The sequence below is a fragment of the Struthio camelus genome, chromosome 2, assembly GCF_040807025.1.
Source record: "Struthio camelus isolate bStrCam1 chromosome 2, bStrCam1.hap1, whole genome shotgun sequence".
NCBI lineage: Eukaryota > Metazoa > Chordata > Aves > Struthioniformes > Struthionidae > Struthio > Struthio camelus.
Window position 1 is genome coordinate 120,528,029 of NC_090943.1, and position 13,881 is coordinate 120,541,909.

Genomic DNA, 13,881 nt, shown 5'->3' on the forward strand with positions numbered 1-13,881 from the left:
GGGGAGGGGGGACTCGGGCACGGCTCGCCAGCTCCCGCCGCCCAGTCGCATCCCCCGGCCGAGCAGAAGGCTCCCTCCCTCCTTCCCTGCCTCGGCTGCTCTCGCCGCCGCCGCCGCCTCAGGAGCCCCCCGCTACAGCCCCTTCCCTTCGCCGCCCCCGCTTCCTGCCGCCGCGCCGGAGGCAGCCGCCCCCATCGGGGTGCCCCTCCGCCGCCTGCGGGCTTCGCTCCCCCTGCAGCCGCCGCCGCGGGGCCCGGGCCCGCGGGGCGTCGCCGGGATGAGCAGCTCGCGGAACAACCGAGTGATGGTGGAGGGAGTCGGTGCCCGGGTGGTCCGGGGCCCCGACTGGAAGTGGGGGAAGCAGGATGGCGGCGAGGGCCATGTGGGCACCGTGCGCAGCTTCGAGAGCCCCGAGGAGGTGGTCGTCGTGTGGGACAACGGCACCGCCGCCAACTACCGGTGCTCCGGGGCCTACGACCTCCGCATCCTCGACAGCGCGCCCACCGGTGAGCGGGGTGGCGGCCAGCCCGCCCGGCCCTCCGGCCGCCGCCGCCTGCCGGGTGCGGGCGGCCGGGGGAGGGGGGTGGGGAGGGGGCGGCCGCCGGGCACTGGGTGCCCCCTCGGCGTGTGCAGGATGCTCCTTTCCGTCTCGGCTTTGCGGGCTGAAAGTCAGCTGCTCTTCGCCCTCTCTTGACATGGCTCTGCCTGGGCGTGTGTGTGTGTGCATATATATACTGTATAAATGTGCGTATGTATACACACACGTAAATATATATATATATATATATATATTTTTTTTTAAGTTAGATAGGGCCATGGAAAGAGGAAAAGTCCTAGGACTTTTAAATTGGGCGACACAAAGCCAGAGTGATCTGCCCTAGAGAACAGCCTTGCAATATGTGTGTGTGGGGGGGGGGCGGTGGAGGAAGAGGTCTGAGAGGATGGTATCTCTGGGTGTTGTTTATTTTTACCCCTCCTTTCCCCCGCCATCCTTGGATTTGTGTTTCAGAGTTCTTTTGCGACGTGATAACAGCCATTCCGAGTCAAGTGCAGGGGGCCTGGAGCAAAAAGGGGTGTAGCACCTTTTTGCCGAAGATGATTGCATTAAACAAGTGGTTGAAGTACTGTTTTGTCTTATAATGTGCATGCTGCCTTTTATCTGCGGTGCCTGACCTGCTGTGGAATAGTAAAGCAACTGCAAAACCCATACATTCATTCTTTTAATTTCTCGGGTGCTTGATATTTAGACTTTAAATTCAGTCAGTTTGGACAGTGGATTTAGATCACTTGGTTTCACGCTCTTGTTATTCTGCGCTGATATTATGCGGCAGTGTTGTAAACACTGCAGGGGAATGATCCTTTTAGCACACATTTTACAGTGAAAACTTAAAAACATGTGTGTTTTGTGCTGGTAGGTTTCATCAGAAAAACACTTATTGGTTTTGGGCCTGGCAGGGTTGCCTCAATACTGAGGTGATTGGTCAGGATGGTTGGGATACTTGTTTTCATAATCTGTTTTTCATTTGAATATGGTGGAGAGAAGAGACTGTTTTTCAGCCAGCTGTGTATTGTGTTACAGAAGGGAAAATTATGGTGACAGGTTAGAGTTAACACGCTTCTGAAAAGGCAGAATTCTGAAATTCATTTAATTCATTACCAAAATGTAGCCAAGAAAAAAAAATCATATTGGTCTTCCCTGGTGACTCTTTGAGATGGATTTCATTTTATTTCTGTGTCTGGGTACCTTCCTCTCTCCTGGTTTCATGATTTGGTGGTTTTATTTTGGGAAGATACTGAAACTTCAGCTGAAAATCTTTTTGAAATGGACCTTGGAAGAAGTTGTTAAGAGTAGTCTTTAAAGTCGTAGGTGCTTGTGTTGCAGATGCCTAGGTTTTGAAATTTTACTTGTATTTAATGTCCTGCAGAAACCAGAGCGACTACTTCTGCTTAAAAATAAGCATATGCATAAATGTTGAATATGAGCCTTGAATGCTCATTGTTCTTGCTCTGCTTGAATTGCTTGCAAGCTGACAGTATCCTGTTAACTGCATCTGGAGCCCTATACTTAATACTCATTTTTTAAGTCCTGATTTTTTTTTTTCCTGCTTTGTAATTCCTTAGCCCTTAAAATTTTCCTGTAGTCTTTATAGTTCTCAGTTATGTTTATACTTTTGTGTTAAAATTTTAATTTCTGCTTCAGGTAGGGGTATGTATATTGCTTTGGGGAAAATTCATAAAGATGGCTCTTTTCAGGCTTTGCGAGTGGTATTTCTGTCCCTGAGGTTTTGGCCAACGGGTGCATGGAACTGCTGTATGGAGCTACCTAGAGTTGCATTTGGCTAGAGGGAGTTAGTTTTGATGTCGTGGTTCTCTGGAGATAGGAAGAGTAGAAATCTGTGAAGAAGCAGTAGCAAAAGGGAAGCAGTGTAGTCCAGTGGAAAGTTCACAGGGTTAGGAGGCTGTCAATTTGAACTGAAATCTTGGTTTTGTTACTGAATTGCTTTGTAATCTCGGGCAAATTGTTTACCTCCTGCAGATTTCCACTTTTTGTATGTAGTTGTTTGTTGTCCACTGTTTAGTATATGGGACTCTGACTCTAGATGGTGTTTTGATACTATCTCTTGGGGCTTCTAGTTCATTTTGATATAAATAGTTATAGGAAAAGTGGGGTTAGGTGACAGATGTTCCTAACTGTAGTACTAATAATGATCCTGCTCAGCAAAAATGTGATGTAAAACGGGGGGAGAAGGGGGGGTTGGTGTTTGTTTGCTTATAATTAGCACAATGTTTACTCAAACCTGGATCTTACAGTTTAATAAAGCATTTTTCTCTTTGGCTAATAAATTTACAGTCAGAACATGAGTGTAATTTTATAGTGAAAGTAAATATAAAAATACAGCAGTAGAAAAATAACTAGATTGTTTATTGCTAGGAGTGCTTTTTATTAGCTGTGCAAAATCAGACTGGATTATAAGCTCTTAAAAATGGTGCTGCTTTGATGAGTTTGAAGCCCGTACTGTTAGGAACAGTAGTGATGTGCCAGGAGCCCACCGTGTTTGTAGTTTTTGTAGTACGTTCTATTGAAAAAAGTCATTCATACATATATGTACACACACACACACACACACACATGTGTATATATATATATACACACACGCGCGTGTGCATTTTGCTCAATGCCAGAACAGTGTTTTATAGACCTAATGGGATACTGTTCTTATATTTTAATAATTGGAGGCTGTAATTGCAATTGCAAGACTATGCAGACTTTTCATAAAAATTAAATAGTCCTAAAATGCTGGTACTATTACTGTCTTCAATAAAATGAAAATTCATCAGTGATTTATATGGAGTATCTCTTGTTACCTTCTTGCTCCAGATACAGTCATCTGTAATGAATGATTTCTGAAATGAAGTTGTGTTTGTTTTTCAGTGATCTGTGCCAAGCTAGTTGTATTATCTTGCCCATTGTTGGCTATTGGTGATCACATTTACATTGGGCAGAATTTCTTAAAGGGAGATAGAAGGACTGAGAGGGGATACTAAACTAGGAGTGTAAAAAGAAAGGAAACTTCAGTTAGACCCTGTCTAGTGGGCTCCTCAAAGGAGTATGTGGTAGGGTGGGATGCATTAGCAGTGTCCTACAGTGGTCACATTGCTTACAAGTAAATCCATATCTTCTCGTAAAACAGCCTTTTTTTAGGACCTAAAAAGAGAACCAGGTAGGTCTTGAGAATCCACGTTTTCTGATAGTGTTGGGATAGGATGTGGAAAGGAGAAGTTTGAGTAGCTGAACAGAAGCTACAGCTTTCTGTCAAAGCAAGAAAAATTGACAGGAGAGTATATAAAAGCAAACTTTATATTTAAAGGGGAAGGCAGTCTCCTGTGAAAGGTGAAGGCTGTACAGTAGCACATTTTTGAAGAGCACTCTTGAGTGTTCACATAGTACTCATGATTGTTACATAAAAATTCCGTGTTTATTCTCTTTCTGAAGATGTTTTCTACAAAGCTTAGGCAAAAATTCATTTGTCATCCACTTCCTCTTTTGTATGTTTGGTTCAAAGTAACGCTGTTATTTTCCTGCTTAAAGTATTTACCTAATTATGCTTGAATGAGGGGAGCTGGAGAAGGAGCTGGCGTCGTGGTACGGAACCTTGATGTGGAGCTATCCCCCAATTAGAGCAAGAGTATGCCTGGCTTGAAAAGCTGTATATGCTGTATTCTGCTAATGTTAAAAATTCAGGCTGTATCTGTTGGAGGTCTGGTTCCCTTTCTCAACCAGTATTGGTAATTCGCTGTAACCTGCACAGTTGTGTAAATCATCATGAAATTGTAAAGGTCAAAACATTTTGAAAGTACTGAACCTTGGCCTGAGTTATTCTGTGCACTTGTTTATTTACTCTTACTTTTAGTCCATCAAGTGTAATTTAAAACAAATTGTACTAGTAAAGATTTTTTTAGTGACTACTTCTAAGTACTAGCAAAGCCGCTTAAAGCTTAAAAATCTGATAGTTTCATGAGCGATGGTACTTGTGAAACATGTTTATGAACGTGTCTTTTGTTCTCTAACCTTCCTGCCCTTCCCCCATTTCTCCTGCACAATAATCCTCTCCCTCCTCGTATATCTTGTGATACCCTTACCAGACAAGATAGGGCACGTGCTTTGGTGAGTCTGGAGCCTGTTGTATGCAATGATCACCTAGCTGGCTGCCACCAAATACACTGTGTAATAGATGAATTGTGTTTATGGGGGCACTGATTTGAGTTTTCCCTTCTTGCTTTCCCAAAATTTAGCTTACCTCTGAGATTTCTTGTTTTTCAGTTTGGTTGGAGTCTGGCCATGGCTTCAAAACTATTTGGAGTGGAAAAATGGGAAAAACAAAATGTCTATATTGCTTTTTAAATTGGAATATAAACAAATGTAGTTTATGGTGTCGCTTGCCTGATGGAGTATTATCGTTATGACATGAAAGGATACTGACTTGTTAGAGTTTTTTAGCAAATACGGGGCAGGAATCCATTGGAAACCAGATTTTATTAGTTCTGAGAACTAATTATTTAAATTACTGTTAACTTTTGCTAAGCTTAACGATTAGTGATGGGGATAGCTCTGGTATATCTTATTTTACTGTTAAAATTTGGTTCTTTTATTAGAGAGTTGTATATTGCCACCTTTGAAAAGTCTAATGCAAAAGAGAAATTAGTTTATAACAAGTTAAATTAGTAATTTGGACAAGACTGCTTCTATCTCCTTTTGCAGCTTTAAGAGCAACCGTGGGTTTTAGCCCTGCAGCTCTCTGGCCCTCTGAGCCCTGCAACCATGGTAGTGCTCAGAGGGTTGTGATCAATGGCACAGAGTCTAGTTGGAGGCCTGTAGCTAGCTGTGTCCCCCAGGGGTCAATACTGGGTGCAGTCTTGTTCAATGTATTCATCAGTGATTTAGATGAAGGGACAGAGTGCACTCTCAGCAAGTTTGTGGATGATCCAAAACTGGGAGGAGTGGCTGACACACCCGAGTGGCGGTGCTGCCATTCAAAAGGACCTGGACAGGCTGGAGACATGGGCTGAGAGGAAACCCATGAAGTTCAACAAAGGCAAATGCAGGGTCCTGCACCTGGAGAGGGATAACCCAGGGCACCTGTACAGGTTGGGGGCTGACCTGCTGGAAGGCGGCTCTGCAGAGAAGGACCTGGGAGTGCTGGTGGACACCAAGTTAAGCATGAGCCAGCAATGTGCCCTTGTGGCCAAGAAGGCCAATGGGATCGTGGGCTGCATTAGGCAGAGTGCTGCCAGCAGGTGGAGGGAGGTGATCCTGCCCCTCTCCTCAGCCCTGGTGAGGCCTCCCCTGGAGTACTGTGTCCAGTTCTGGGCTCCCCAGTACGAGAGAGACGTGGCACTACTGGAGAGAGTCCGGCGAAAGGCTACCAAGATGATGAGGGGACTTGGAGCATCTCTCCTCTGAAGAAAGGCTGCGAGAGCTGGACCTGTTCAGCCTGGAGAAGAGCAGACTGAGAGGGGATCTCATCAATGTTTACAAGTATCTGAAGGGAGTGTGTCAAGGGTATGGGGCCAGACTCTTCTCCATGGTGCCCACCGACAGGACAAGAGGCAAGAGGTATAAACTAAAATATGGGAAGTTCCGTCTGAACCTGAGGAAAAACTTCTTTCCTGTGCGGGTGACAGAGCACTGGCACAGGTTGCCCAGAGAGGTAGTGGAGTCTCCTTCCCTGGAGATATTCAAAACCTGCCTGGATGCGATGCTGGGCAATGCGCTCTAGAGGACCCTGCTTGAGCAGGGGGGTTGGACTAGATGATCTCCAGAGGTCCCTTCCAACCTCCACTGTTTTGTGATTCTGTTTTAAAAACTTGTAGGAAAGTCTGTAAAATTGATTTATAAATAAGTGGTGGCAGAGGGATTGTGTAATCCAGTGAAGATATGGGAATAGAGGATGACAATGACCATGGGAGGGAGATAAAGGGAGGAAAGGAGTATGATATTCAAATAGTAAAAATATTAATGATGGGTGGAGGTCAGGAATACTGGATTTTATGGCATACTAATGTTGGAGGGAAGTTATTTAAAGATAGCTGTGCGTGGCAGAAGTGTCCATCTTGCTACCTAGCTTTTTGCTTTTTTTAAGTCCGGTATGGAAGATGATACAAAAATGTTTCCTTTTGTAATACCCTATTCTTAAGGAATTTCGAAGAATATTTGGAGGTTTAGTTTTTACATTATCTTGTTTTAGGGAACTAAAGAGTTCTTCTGTTTCATAGCTGACCAGATGCAGTGCTGATGTTTTAATTTTGAAGTCTTGATGGTGCTTTAATGTATTTCAGTGGTTTAATGAAAGCGTTCTTTCCTAATATAAACTGTGTAAAGCTTGTGTTTCTCAACCTTTTTAAAATAGCCTTTCTTTCAAAGAGTGGAAGCCGTTTATGTGACAGATACAGGTTGCATTTAGAATAGCACTTTAGTTTGGCTTCGGAGCTTACTCTTGATCCAGTCTCGTGGTTGTTCCTGCTTACTGTGCTTTCGTTTACATCACAGCGTGGTTTCGGAGTGCACAAACTGGTTTCCGTTTTGATGAAACTAAACTGAAAGATGTAATCCAAATGCTGATGAGCATTCAGTCCATTGGGCTAGACCAGAGCTAGTCTGAAATACTGTCCTGTCTCCCTTCTTCCCCCAAAATGTGTGTAGTGTTAATGCGAGGTCTTACATGCTGAGTTTTGATGTATAGATTGACTTCTGTTTCACCACCCTATTGGCTTAGTGACATAGTCCTGATTGTTTAATTTCGTCTTCAGACACCCATGTGACTCATTTAATATGTAGTTTAGCCTTATTAAAAAAAAAAAAAAAAAGTATTCTTTCAACCTTCTCTAAAATACACTATTTAAATCACTAGTATATTTGGTTTATATTATGAACATGTATAAGGGGTTAGGTATCTTATTTTATTATCTGGCAGTAGCACCTTGTTTCAGCTTATTTTTTAGCAGCTGAAGCTAAAGCTCTCTCTTAGTCCGGTGTCACCAGAGGTGTTCAGATCTCTTTCTCCCTTCAGATCTCTAGTGCAGTGGTTAAGCATTCTGTAATTGGATTACTTGCCGGCTCCTGCCCTGCAACGCTTTCTTTGTTATACCAACGGTGGTGCTGTGTAGTACCGCAAAGAACTGGCTTGACAAACTGATCCAGCTGAATATTTTTCCTTCTGGCTGTTTTTCAGCCTGATATGTTTCTTGATCCCGTTTACTACTCACCCCTGCAAACTCTTTTGCGGGCACGACGGAAGGAATGGAGCAGGATAGTCAGGCGAGGCACGGACTTACTGAAGTGCATGTTGCTGCTGGAATCATTTTTAAGGGAGTGGGTGAAGAAAGCATGCAGTTACTGGTACAGTGTTCGGGGATTCGTGAGGTAAAAGATGTGACCATCTTAATCAGACTCTAAGTAGAAGATATGTGCAATTCTCTTTGTAAGTCCCAGCATTGTATTCACTGAAATGACTTTTGAATCAGACATCTTTGTACATGTTTTTCTTGACCTTTCCTAGGGAAAGTTGGTTTGCTCATTTGTTTTCCTCCTGAGTTTTTTCATAGCAGCTTCTGCCTCACTGACTTGAAATGTTTAGTTTTTGTTTAGGTCTACTATGAGATGACCTAATTTTGCGTCATATGACTCCTGATTATGCTTTTCTTTTGCCCTCTTTCCTTGCTACTTGCACGTATTTAAGGATCGTTCAGGCTCCTAATGCCTTGGCCATTTTACATCTAGAAAAAATGTGATCCTTAGGTAGCAAACTGTCTTCCATAAAGTTCAGTAACAATTTAAATAATTCCAAAGATGTGTAGCTTCTCTGTTGCTATGTGAAATACCGTATTTAATGATCCACTTTGTAAACACTCCACCCAAACCCCCTAAAACCTACAACCCAAGCATTGTAGCTAGATAGAAACTTTAGCAGGGCAACAACAGTAGTGACTAGTTACCCGTTTGAGTCCTTTTAATACATCTGCTCTTGAAGACTCACATAGGATATGTGAAATAGTCCCATACTATTCATATCAGCCACCTTCAGATCATAACTAATACTATCTTTTGGGGTGCTGCAGATATGAACAGATACCAAATACCAAAGTCTCAAAGTACAGCATGAGAATGGTTGCTTACCCCTTGATGTTACTCCTGTGTGTTGGGAGCAAGGTCACTGATGGAGTTGTATGCGGGGGGAAAACATGCATGGGAGACTTCCAAGTTCTTCTTTTGTAGACAAGTAGTGATTTTGGTTGTCATTGTTACCGCTTAACACTCTTTACATTTTAGAAGGTTTGTTTAAAAAAAATAAAATAAAAGTATATAAGGTGTGTTGTCCAGCAGTTGGAGTTGACAAAAAACGTTATGGCTTATAGGAATTGTCTGTGCCATGCCTTCAGCATTTCAACATGGCATTTGTAGTCAAGATATGAATGCTGCCTTAGTCATGAACTGCTCCAAGAATCAGGGTCATTTTTAGCATGACATCAGAAGTTTCAGGGTTTTCATCGTCACTGAAAGCTATCCTTGGCTGCCCTGAAATGCTGCTCAGATCTCTGCAGTGGTGCATTCAGTCTTTACTGGAAACGTGTTACCTCTTCTAGTCTTAACTAAATACAGTTTTATTCCAGTGTTCATACATCAGGGCAATTTTAAACCATGAGGCTGGAAATCTTCATATATATGTTTATAGTCAAGGCTGGAAAGAGAAACTTTCTGGGTTAGGAGAAATGACACACAAGGTGCACCAGATGGTTGTGCTGCTGTTTGGAGGGACCTTGACAGGCTGGAGAAATGGGCTAACAGGAATCTTGTGAAGTTCAGCAAAGGTAAATGCGTGGAGTTATTCCTCCCTTGTTGCAGGACTTTGCACTGGTACAGGCTGGAGGCTGACCAGCTGGAGAGCAGCTTTGCAGAGAAAGACCTGGGGATGCTGGTGGACACCAAGCTGACCATGAGCCAGCAATGTGCCCTTGTCGCAAAGGCCGCCACCAGCATCCTGGGCCACGTTGGGCAGAGCATTGCCAGCAGGTTAAGGGAGGTGATCCTTCCTCTCTACGCAGCACTGGTGGGGGAGAGCACCTCTGCACTACTGTGTCCAGTGCTGGGCTCCCCAGTACAAGCAAGACATGGACGTATTGGAGCAAGTCCAGCAAAGGGCTGTGAAGGTGATTAAGGGCTTGGAGCATCTGACATACAAGAAGAGACTGAGAGAGCTGGGACTGTTTAGCCTCGGGAAGAAAAGGTTCAGGAGGGGTCTTATTCGTGTGTCTACCTGATGGGGCGGTAAGGAAGACAGAGCCAGATTCTTCTCAGTGGTGCCCAGTGACAGGGCAAGAGGCAATGGGCACTAACTGAAATACAGGGTAATTGAACACTGGAACAGGTTATTCCAGGTTGTGGAGTCTCCGTCCTTGGAGATACTCAGTACCTAACTGGACACAATTCTCAGCAGCTTTAAGTGGTGAGGGTGGGCTATATGACCTCTTGAGGTGCCTCCCAAGCTCAGATGTTCTGTGATTCTGTCACATGGTCAGATGAGGCTGTTCCTTCAGTTTTGCCTTTTGACTGTTGGTTTTTCTTCACTGCAGGTGGCTTAGCTGTTGAACACAGATAGCTAAGAAGTTTGTAGTGAATCATGCTCTCGTTTCCAAAAGCAGCCCTTCTGGAGGGGATGAGGACTGTTCTTTTTCCTTTCTATTTCCAGAGGTCTGTTTTTGGTAGGTTGAGGTGTGTGCTTTTTGTTTTTTGTTTTTTTATTTTTATTTTATTTTTTTTAGGGTGAGTGGGAGAGTTCTGTGTTATTCCAGTCTTTTAGTGTTCTTATCTATCTTATGCTACATACTGAATGCCAGTACTTATCTCTGTTGACCAAATATTTCCAAACAGCAGCAGAATCTTGATTTTTTTATTTTATTTTTTTAAATCTTGCTGCTGTTTATTATATTCAAAATGCACAGAGTAAAAATTTCTGTGGCTGATCCGTTTTGTTCAGCTGTAGCTTGGCAGAGCTATTAGAATGAGCAGACTTGAGAACTTGATTTTTTTTTTCTGTTGGTTTTTGGAAGATGAGAAAGAGTACATGCTAGTGGGTTACGTTTGTTTTATCATTGGCAAATTCTTTTTGAAATGGGTAATGTAAAATAATTAAACCCTTCAAAATGGTAACATAGATTTTCGTGAAGCTAATGGCATCTTTCAGAGAGCTTAATTTCTCCCTACGTGCAAGAGTTTAAACACCTATCTTTCCTACTGTAGAAAATGTGTAAATCAAACTAATGGTTCTCAAACCCTCATGCATAGCTGATCATTAGTTCTTTGTGGTATATGGTCTGTTGATGGACACTTATCGAGAGATGAAATTCCAGATTTCTTGGATTTTTTTTTTTTTGGTACACACATTACTGTTTCTTTAATTAGTAGTTACAGTATTCCTCATTTTCTTTCTCCTAGAATAATCTCTGAGTATTTGTGCAGATGGAAAAAGACAAATGTAGCTCAACAAATTTAACTGATGAGAAGTGATTAAAGAAAACCACTTAGCAACTAGAAATGAGAGGCAAATTCCCTAAACTGGTAGATGGTAGATATAGGCTGATATAGTATCCCCATCAACTTTTTTTTACTATTAACTTTTTAATATGTGGTTTCAAATTATAGTGGTGTGCAGTATAAATCTGTGTAATGATGTAGCGATGCTGTTTCAATCTTTTTCTTTTTTTTCCCCTCCCTGCAGGTATCAAGCATGATGGGACTATGTGTGATACTTGTCGACAGCAACCGATCATTGGTATCCGATGGAAATGTGCTGAATGCACAAATTATGACTTGTGCACAGTTTGTTATCATGGAGACAAACATCACTTGAGGCATCGTTTTTATAGAATTACCACCCCAGGAAGTGAAAGGTAAAGTGTAGCTTTTCCCCTGTGAAATTAAATAGAAACAGTTCATTGTAGTTTAATTACTGCAGATTTGGTTACTGAAATTCAGGTGAGATAAGATAGTGGCTTCAGGTGTAGATTCTGTTACTAGTCTGCCTCTTTGTGAGGGAGGATAAATAGACTAAAATTTTGGAGCTTGGAAAATGCATTAAATGTGGAGATTTAGAAAGAATCAACGAGAGAAGAAAATTAGGATGTGATTATTCAGTTTCTTCTAACTTCATTATGTGCTTCCTAGTTCTTGTATTATCAGATAGCAGATTTAAAACAAAGGTAACTATCTTTACATAGTGCATGATCACAGCATTGCTTGTCAATGAATTCCTAAATGTGAAAGTTTAAACAGGTTCAAAAATGATGTAGACAGACTGATGGATAACTTACCCCTTGTAGGCTGTTAAGAGCATAACGATCTGGCAACAAAGCGTCTCAATCAAACTCCTTAAACTGTTGACTACAGAAGGCAGAGCAAAGATGCTGTGAAGAGTCGCTCTATCCTTGCCTTGTTTTTCATGTTATTTTCTTACGTGCATGTTATCTAAGTCTATTAGAGAGGAACTGTGAACAAAATGGGCCTTGAGGTGGTTCTTGCGTAGCTGTTCTTGTGTTCTTTGACTTTGAATGACTTCTCTAAATCCAGAGTCCCTAGCTGTCATGGTTTACCCACCTGTAAAGTGAGAATAGTGGTATTTGCCCATTACTAAATACTTTGAGAGCATTATGTAAGGGCTACATGTTGTGTTATCAATACTATGGTAACTCTCTGGAATGACATGAAGTCACTGGAAGCTTGTTCTTTCGACATGATACTCCTTTAAATGTGGCGTGTGTATGATAGAACGTGTATTTCCTCTTCTTGGAGAAGTGAGGTTTCCAAGTGTCGTAATTCAGTGATGTGCTTTTATCAGTGCTTTTGTAGTTGAGGTAAATTGTTGGAGCACAAAAACAGAGTTCTCATTGTCTCATAGGGGCTGTGTTTATTTTCTTAGACATTTGCCTTGAAGTCTGACTATGGCTAAAGGTTAATGGCCTGATCGAAAAATAGCTCCTCTTTTTGAGACTCGTGCTGGTAGGTCTAGTTGACAAATAGATTTAATGCGCTTAGTATCTGAATTACAGTGTTGTAATGCAGAACAAAACTTAGATCTTGAATCCAAGAGTAGAAAGTGCTGGCGTAGTGTATTTAATAGAAAATAAGTAACAAAGACAAATCTGTTTTCCAATTTACTACCTTTCTAAAAATGTTATTTCCTTGAAGAATACCTTGTCAGTCTCTTCTTCATTTTCTCTTCAGCTGAAGGTTCCTTTATAGTTTTAAGCTGTCTATTTTGATTAGTTGTTTCAGGGAGGAGAAAGGGCAAAGCAGTGCAATGGAATTTGAGGGACAGCTCATTAGAAAAATGGCAAAATGCATCTAATGACATTTGGATGAAGGAAAGCATAAGCTCTACCTATTCTGTTTTTGATTCTGGGATATCATATGGGTTTTTGTATCAGTTTTGTAGATGATGAGATATTTCTGAAATGCTGCTCTAAACAAGATATCTCTTTGTGTTTTCTGTCACCCTTATGCGTTATTAGATAAAACTTGCTAGTATTTTGATGTGCTCTCTTCATTGAGGCTAACAATTTGTTAACTTTTTCCTTGTCTGCCATCTGCTGGATGTTAAAAGTTGAGCAGGAGGGTGTTGCACTTCCTGAAGAGGTCAGGAAACGTTCAGAATTTCACTGAAAAATACTTTTGCCTGGCAACATTCTTACAGCATGAAGTAAGAAATCTAGTTGCACGTAGACTGGTGGCTTTTAAGATGACCGCAAAGCTGGGAAAATGTTAATCTCTGTTCTCATTTGCAGTTAAATATTTGCAGTTAAATAAATTTGCAGTTAAATAAAGAACTATTCTGTTTGGGCACTTCAACTGTGCTAATCTGCTTTGGTTCTTTTGGAGTCTGAGTAAAATAAGAGGTTGTTTTAGGAAAATAGCATGTTATAAAAATGAGGCAGAGAAAGTGGGTGCTGATTATATTGAATGAAATGTGCCAAGATATGTCATGAAAAGTATGTAGAAAGTAAACCCTGTCACACCGTGGGGGAAAAGGTGAAGCTCTTTCACTTAATAGTGTAATTCTGAATAAAGCTAGAAATACAGTTATAAGAAATTAATCTTGGCCTAGGGATGCTCCTAAGAGAAGCAGGAATGTGCTGTTTATAAGAGTCTGTATGTTCCTTTACTGATTTAAATAATATGGGTACAGATCTAATTCATAAGTTGCTTCTGGGGCTAGTAGGAAGTTTGAGGAAGAAATTTTCATTAGAATTAAAAACTTTAATTATAGACATAATAATTCAGACTTAGAAAGAACTTCTTTTTTTTTTTTAATTACCTGGTGAGCTGCTGTT

General features: G+C 41.6%; 1 protein-coding gene across 4 annotated transcripts in view; it reads left to right on the forward strand.

The window, feature by feature from the left end:
* Positions 1-13,881, forward strand: part of MIB1 (MIB E3 ubiquitin protein ligase 1) — an 82,991-nt gene continuing 69,110 nt past the window's right edge. For 3 of the 4 annotated variants that reach the window (XM_068932324.1, XM_068932325.1, XM_068932326.1), the window contains exons 1-2: positions 161-506; positions 11,274-11,445. In XM_068932324.1, coding sequence (XP_068788425.1) covers positions 278-506; positions 11,274-11,445 — 401 coding nt within the window. In that variant the 5' untranslated portion in view covers positions 161-277. Of the gene's footprint in view, positions 507-11,273; positions 11,446-13,881 lie in introns of all 4 variants that reach the window. The other variant, XM_068932323.1, reaches the window with a different exon arrangement.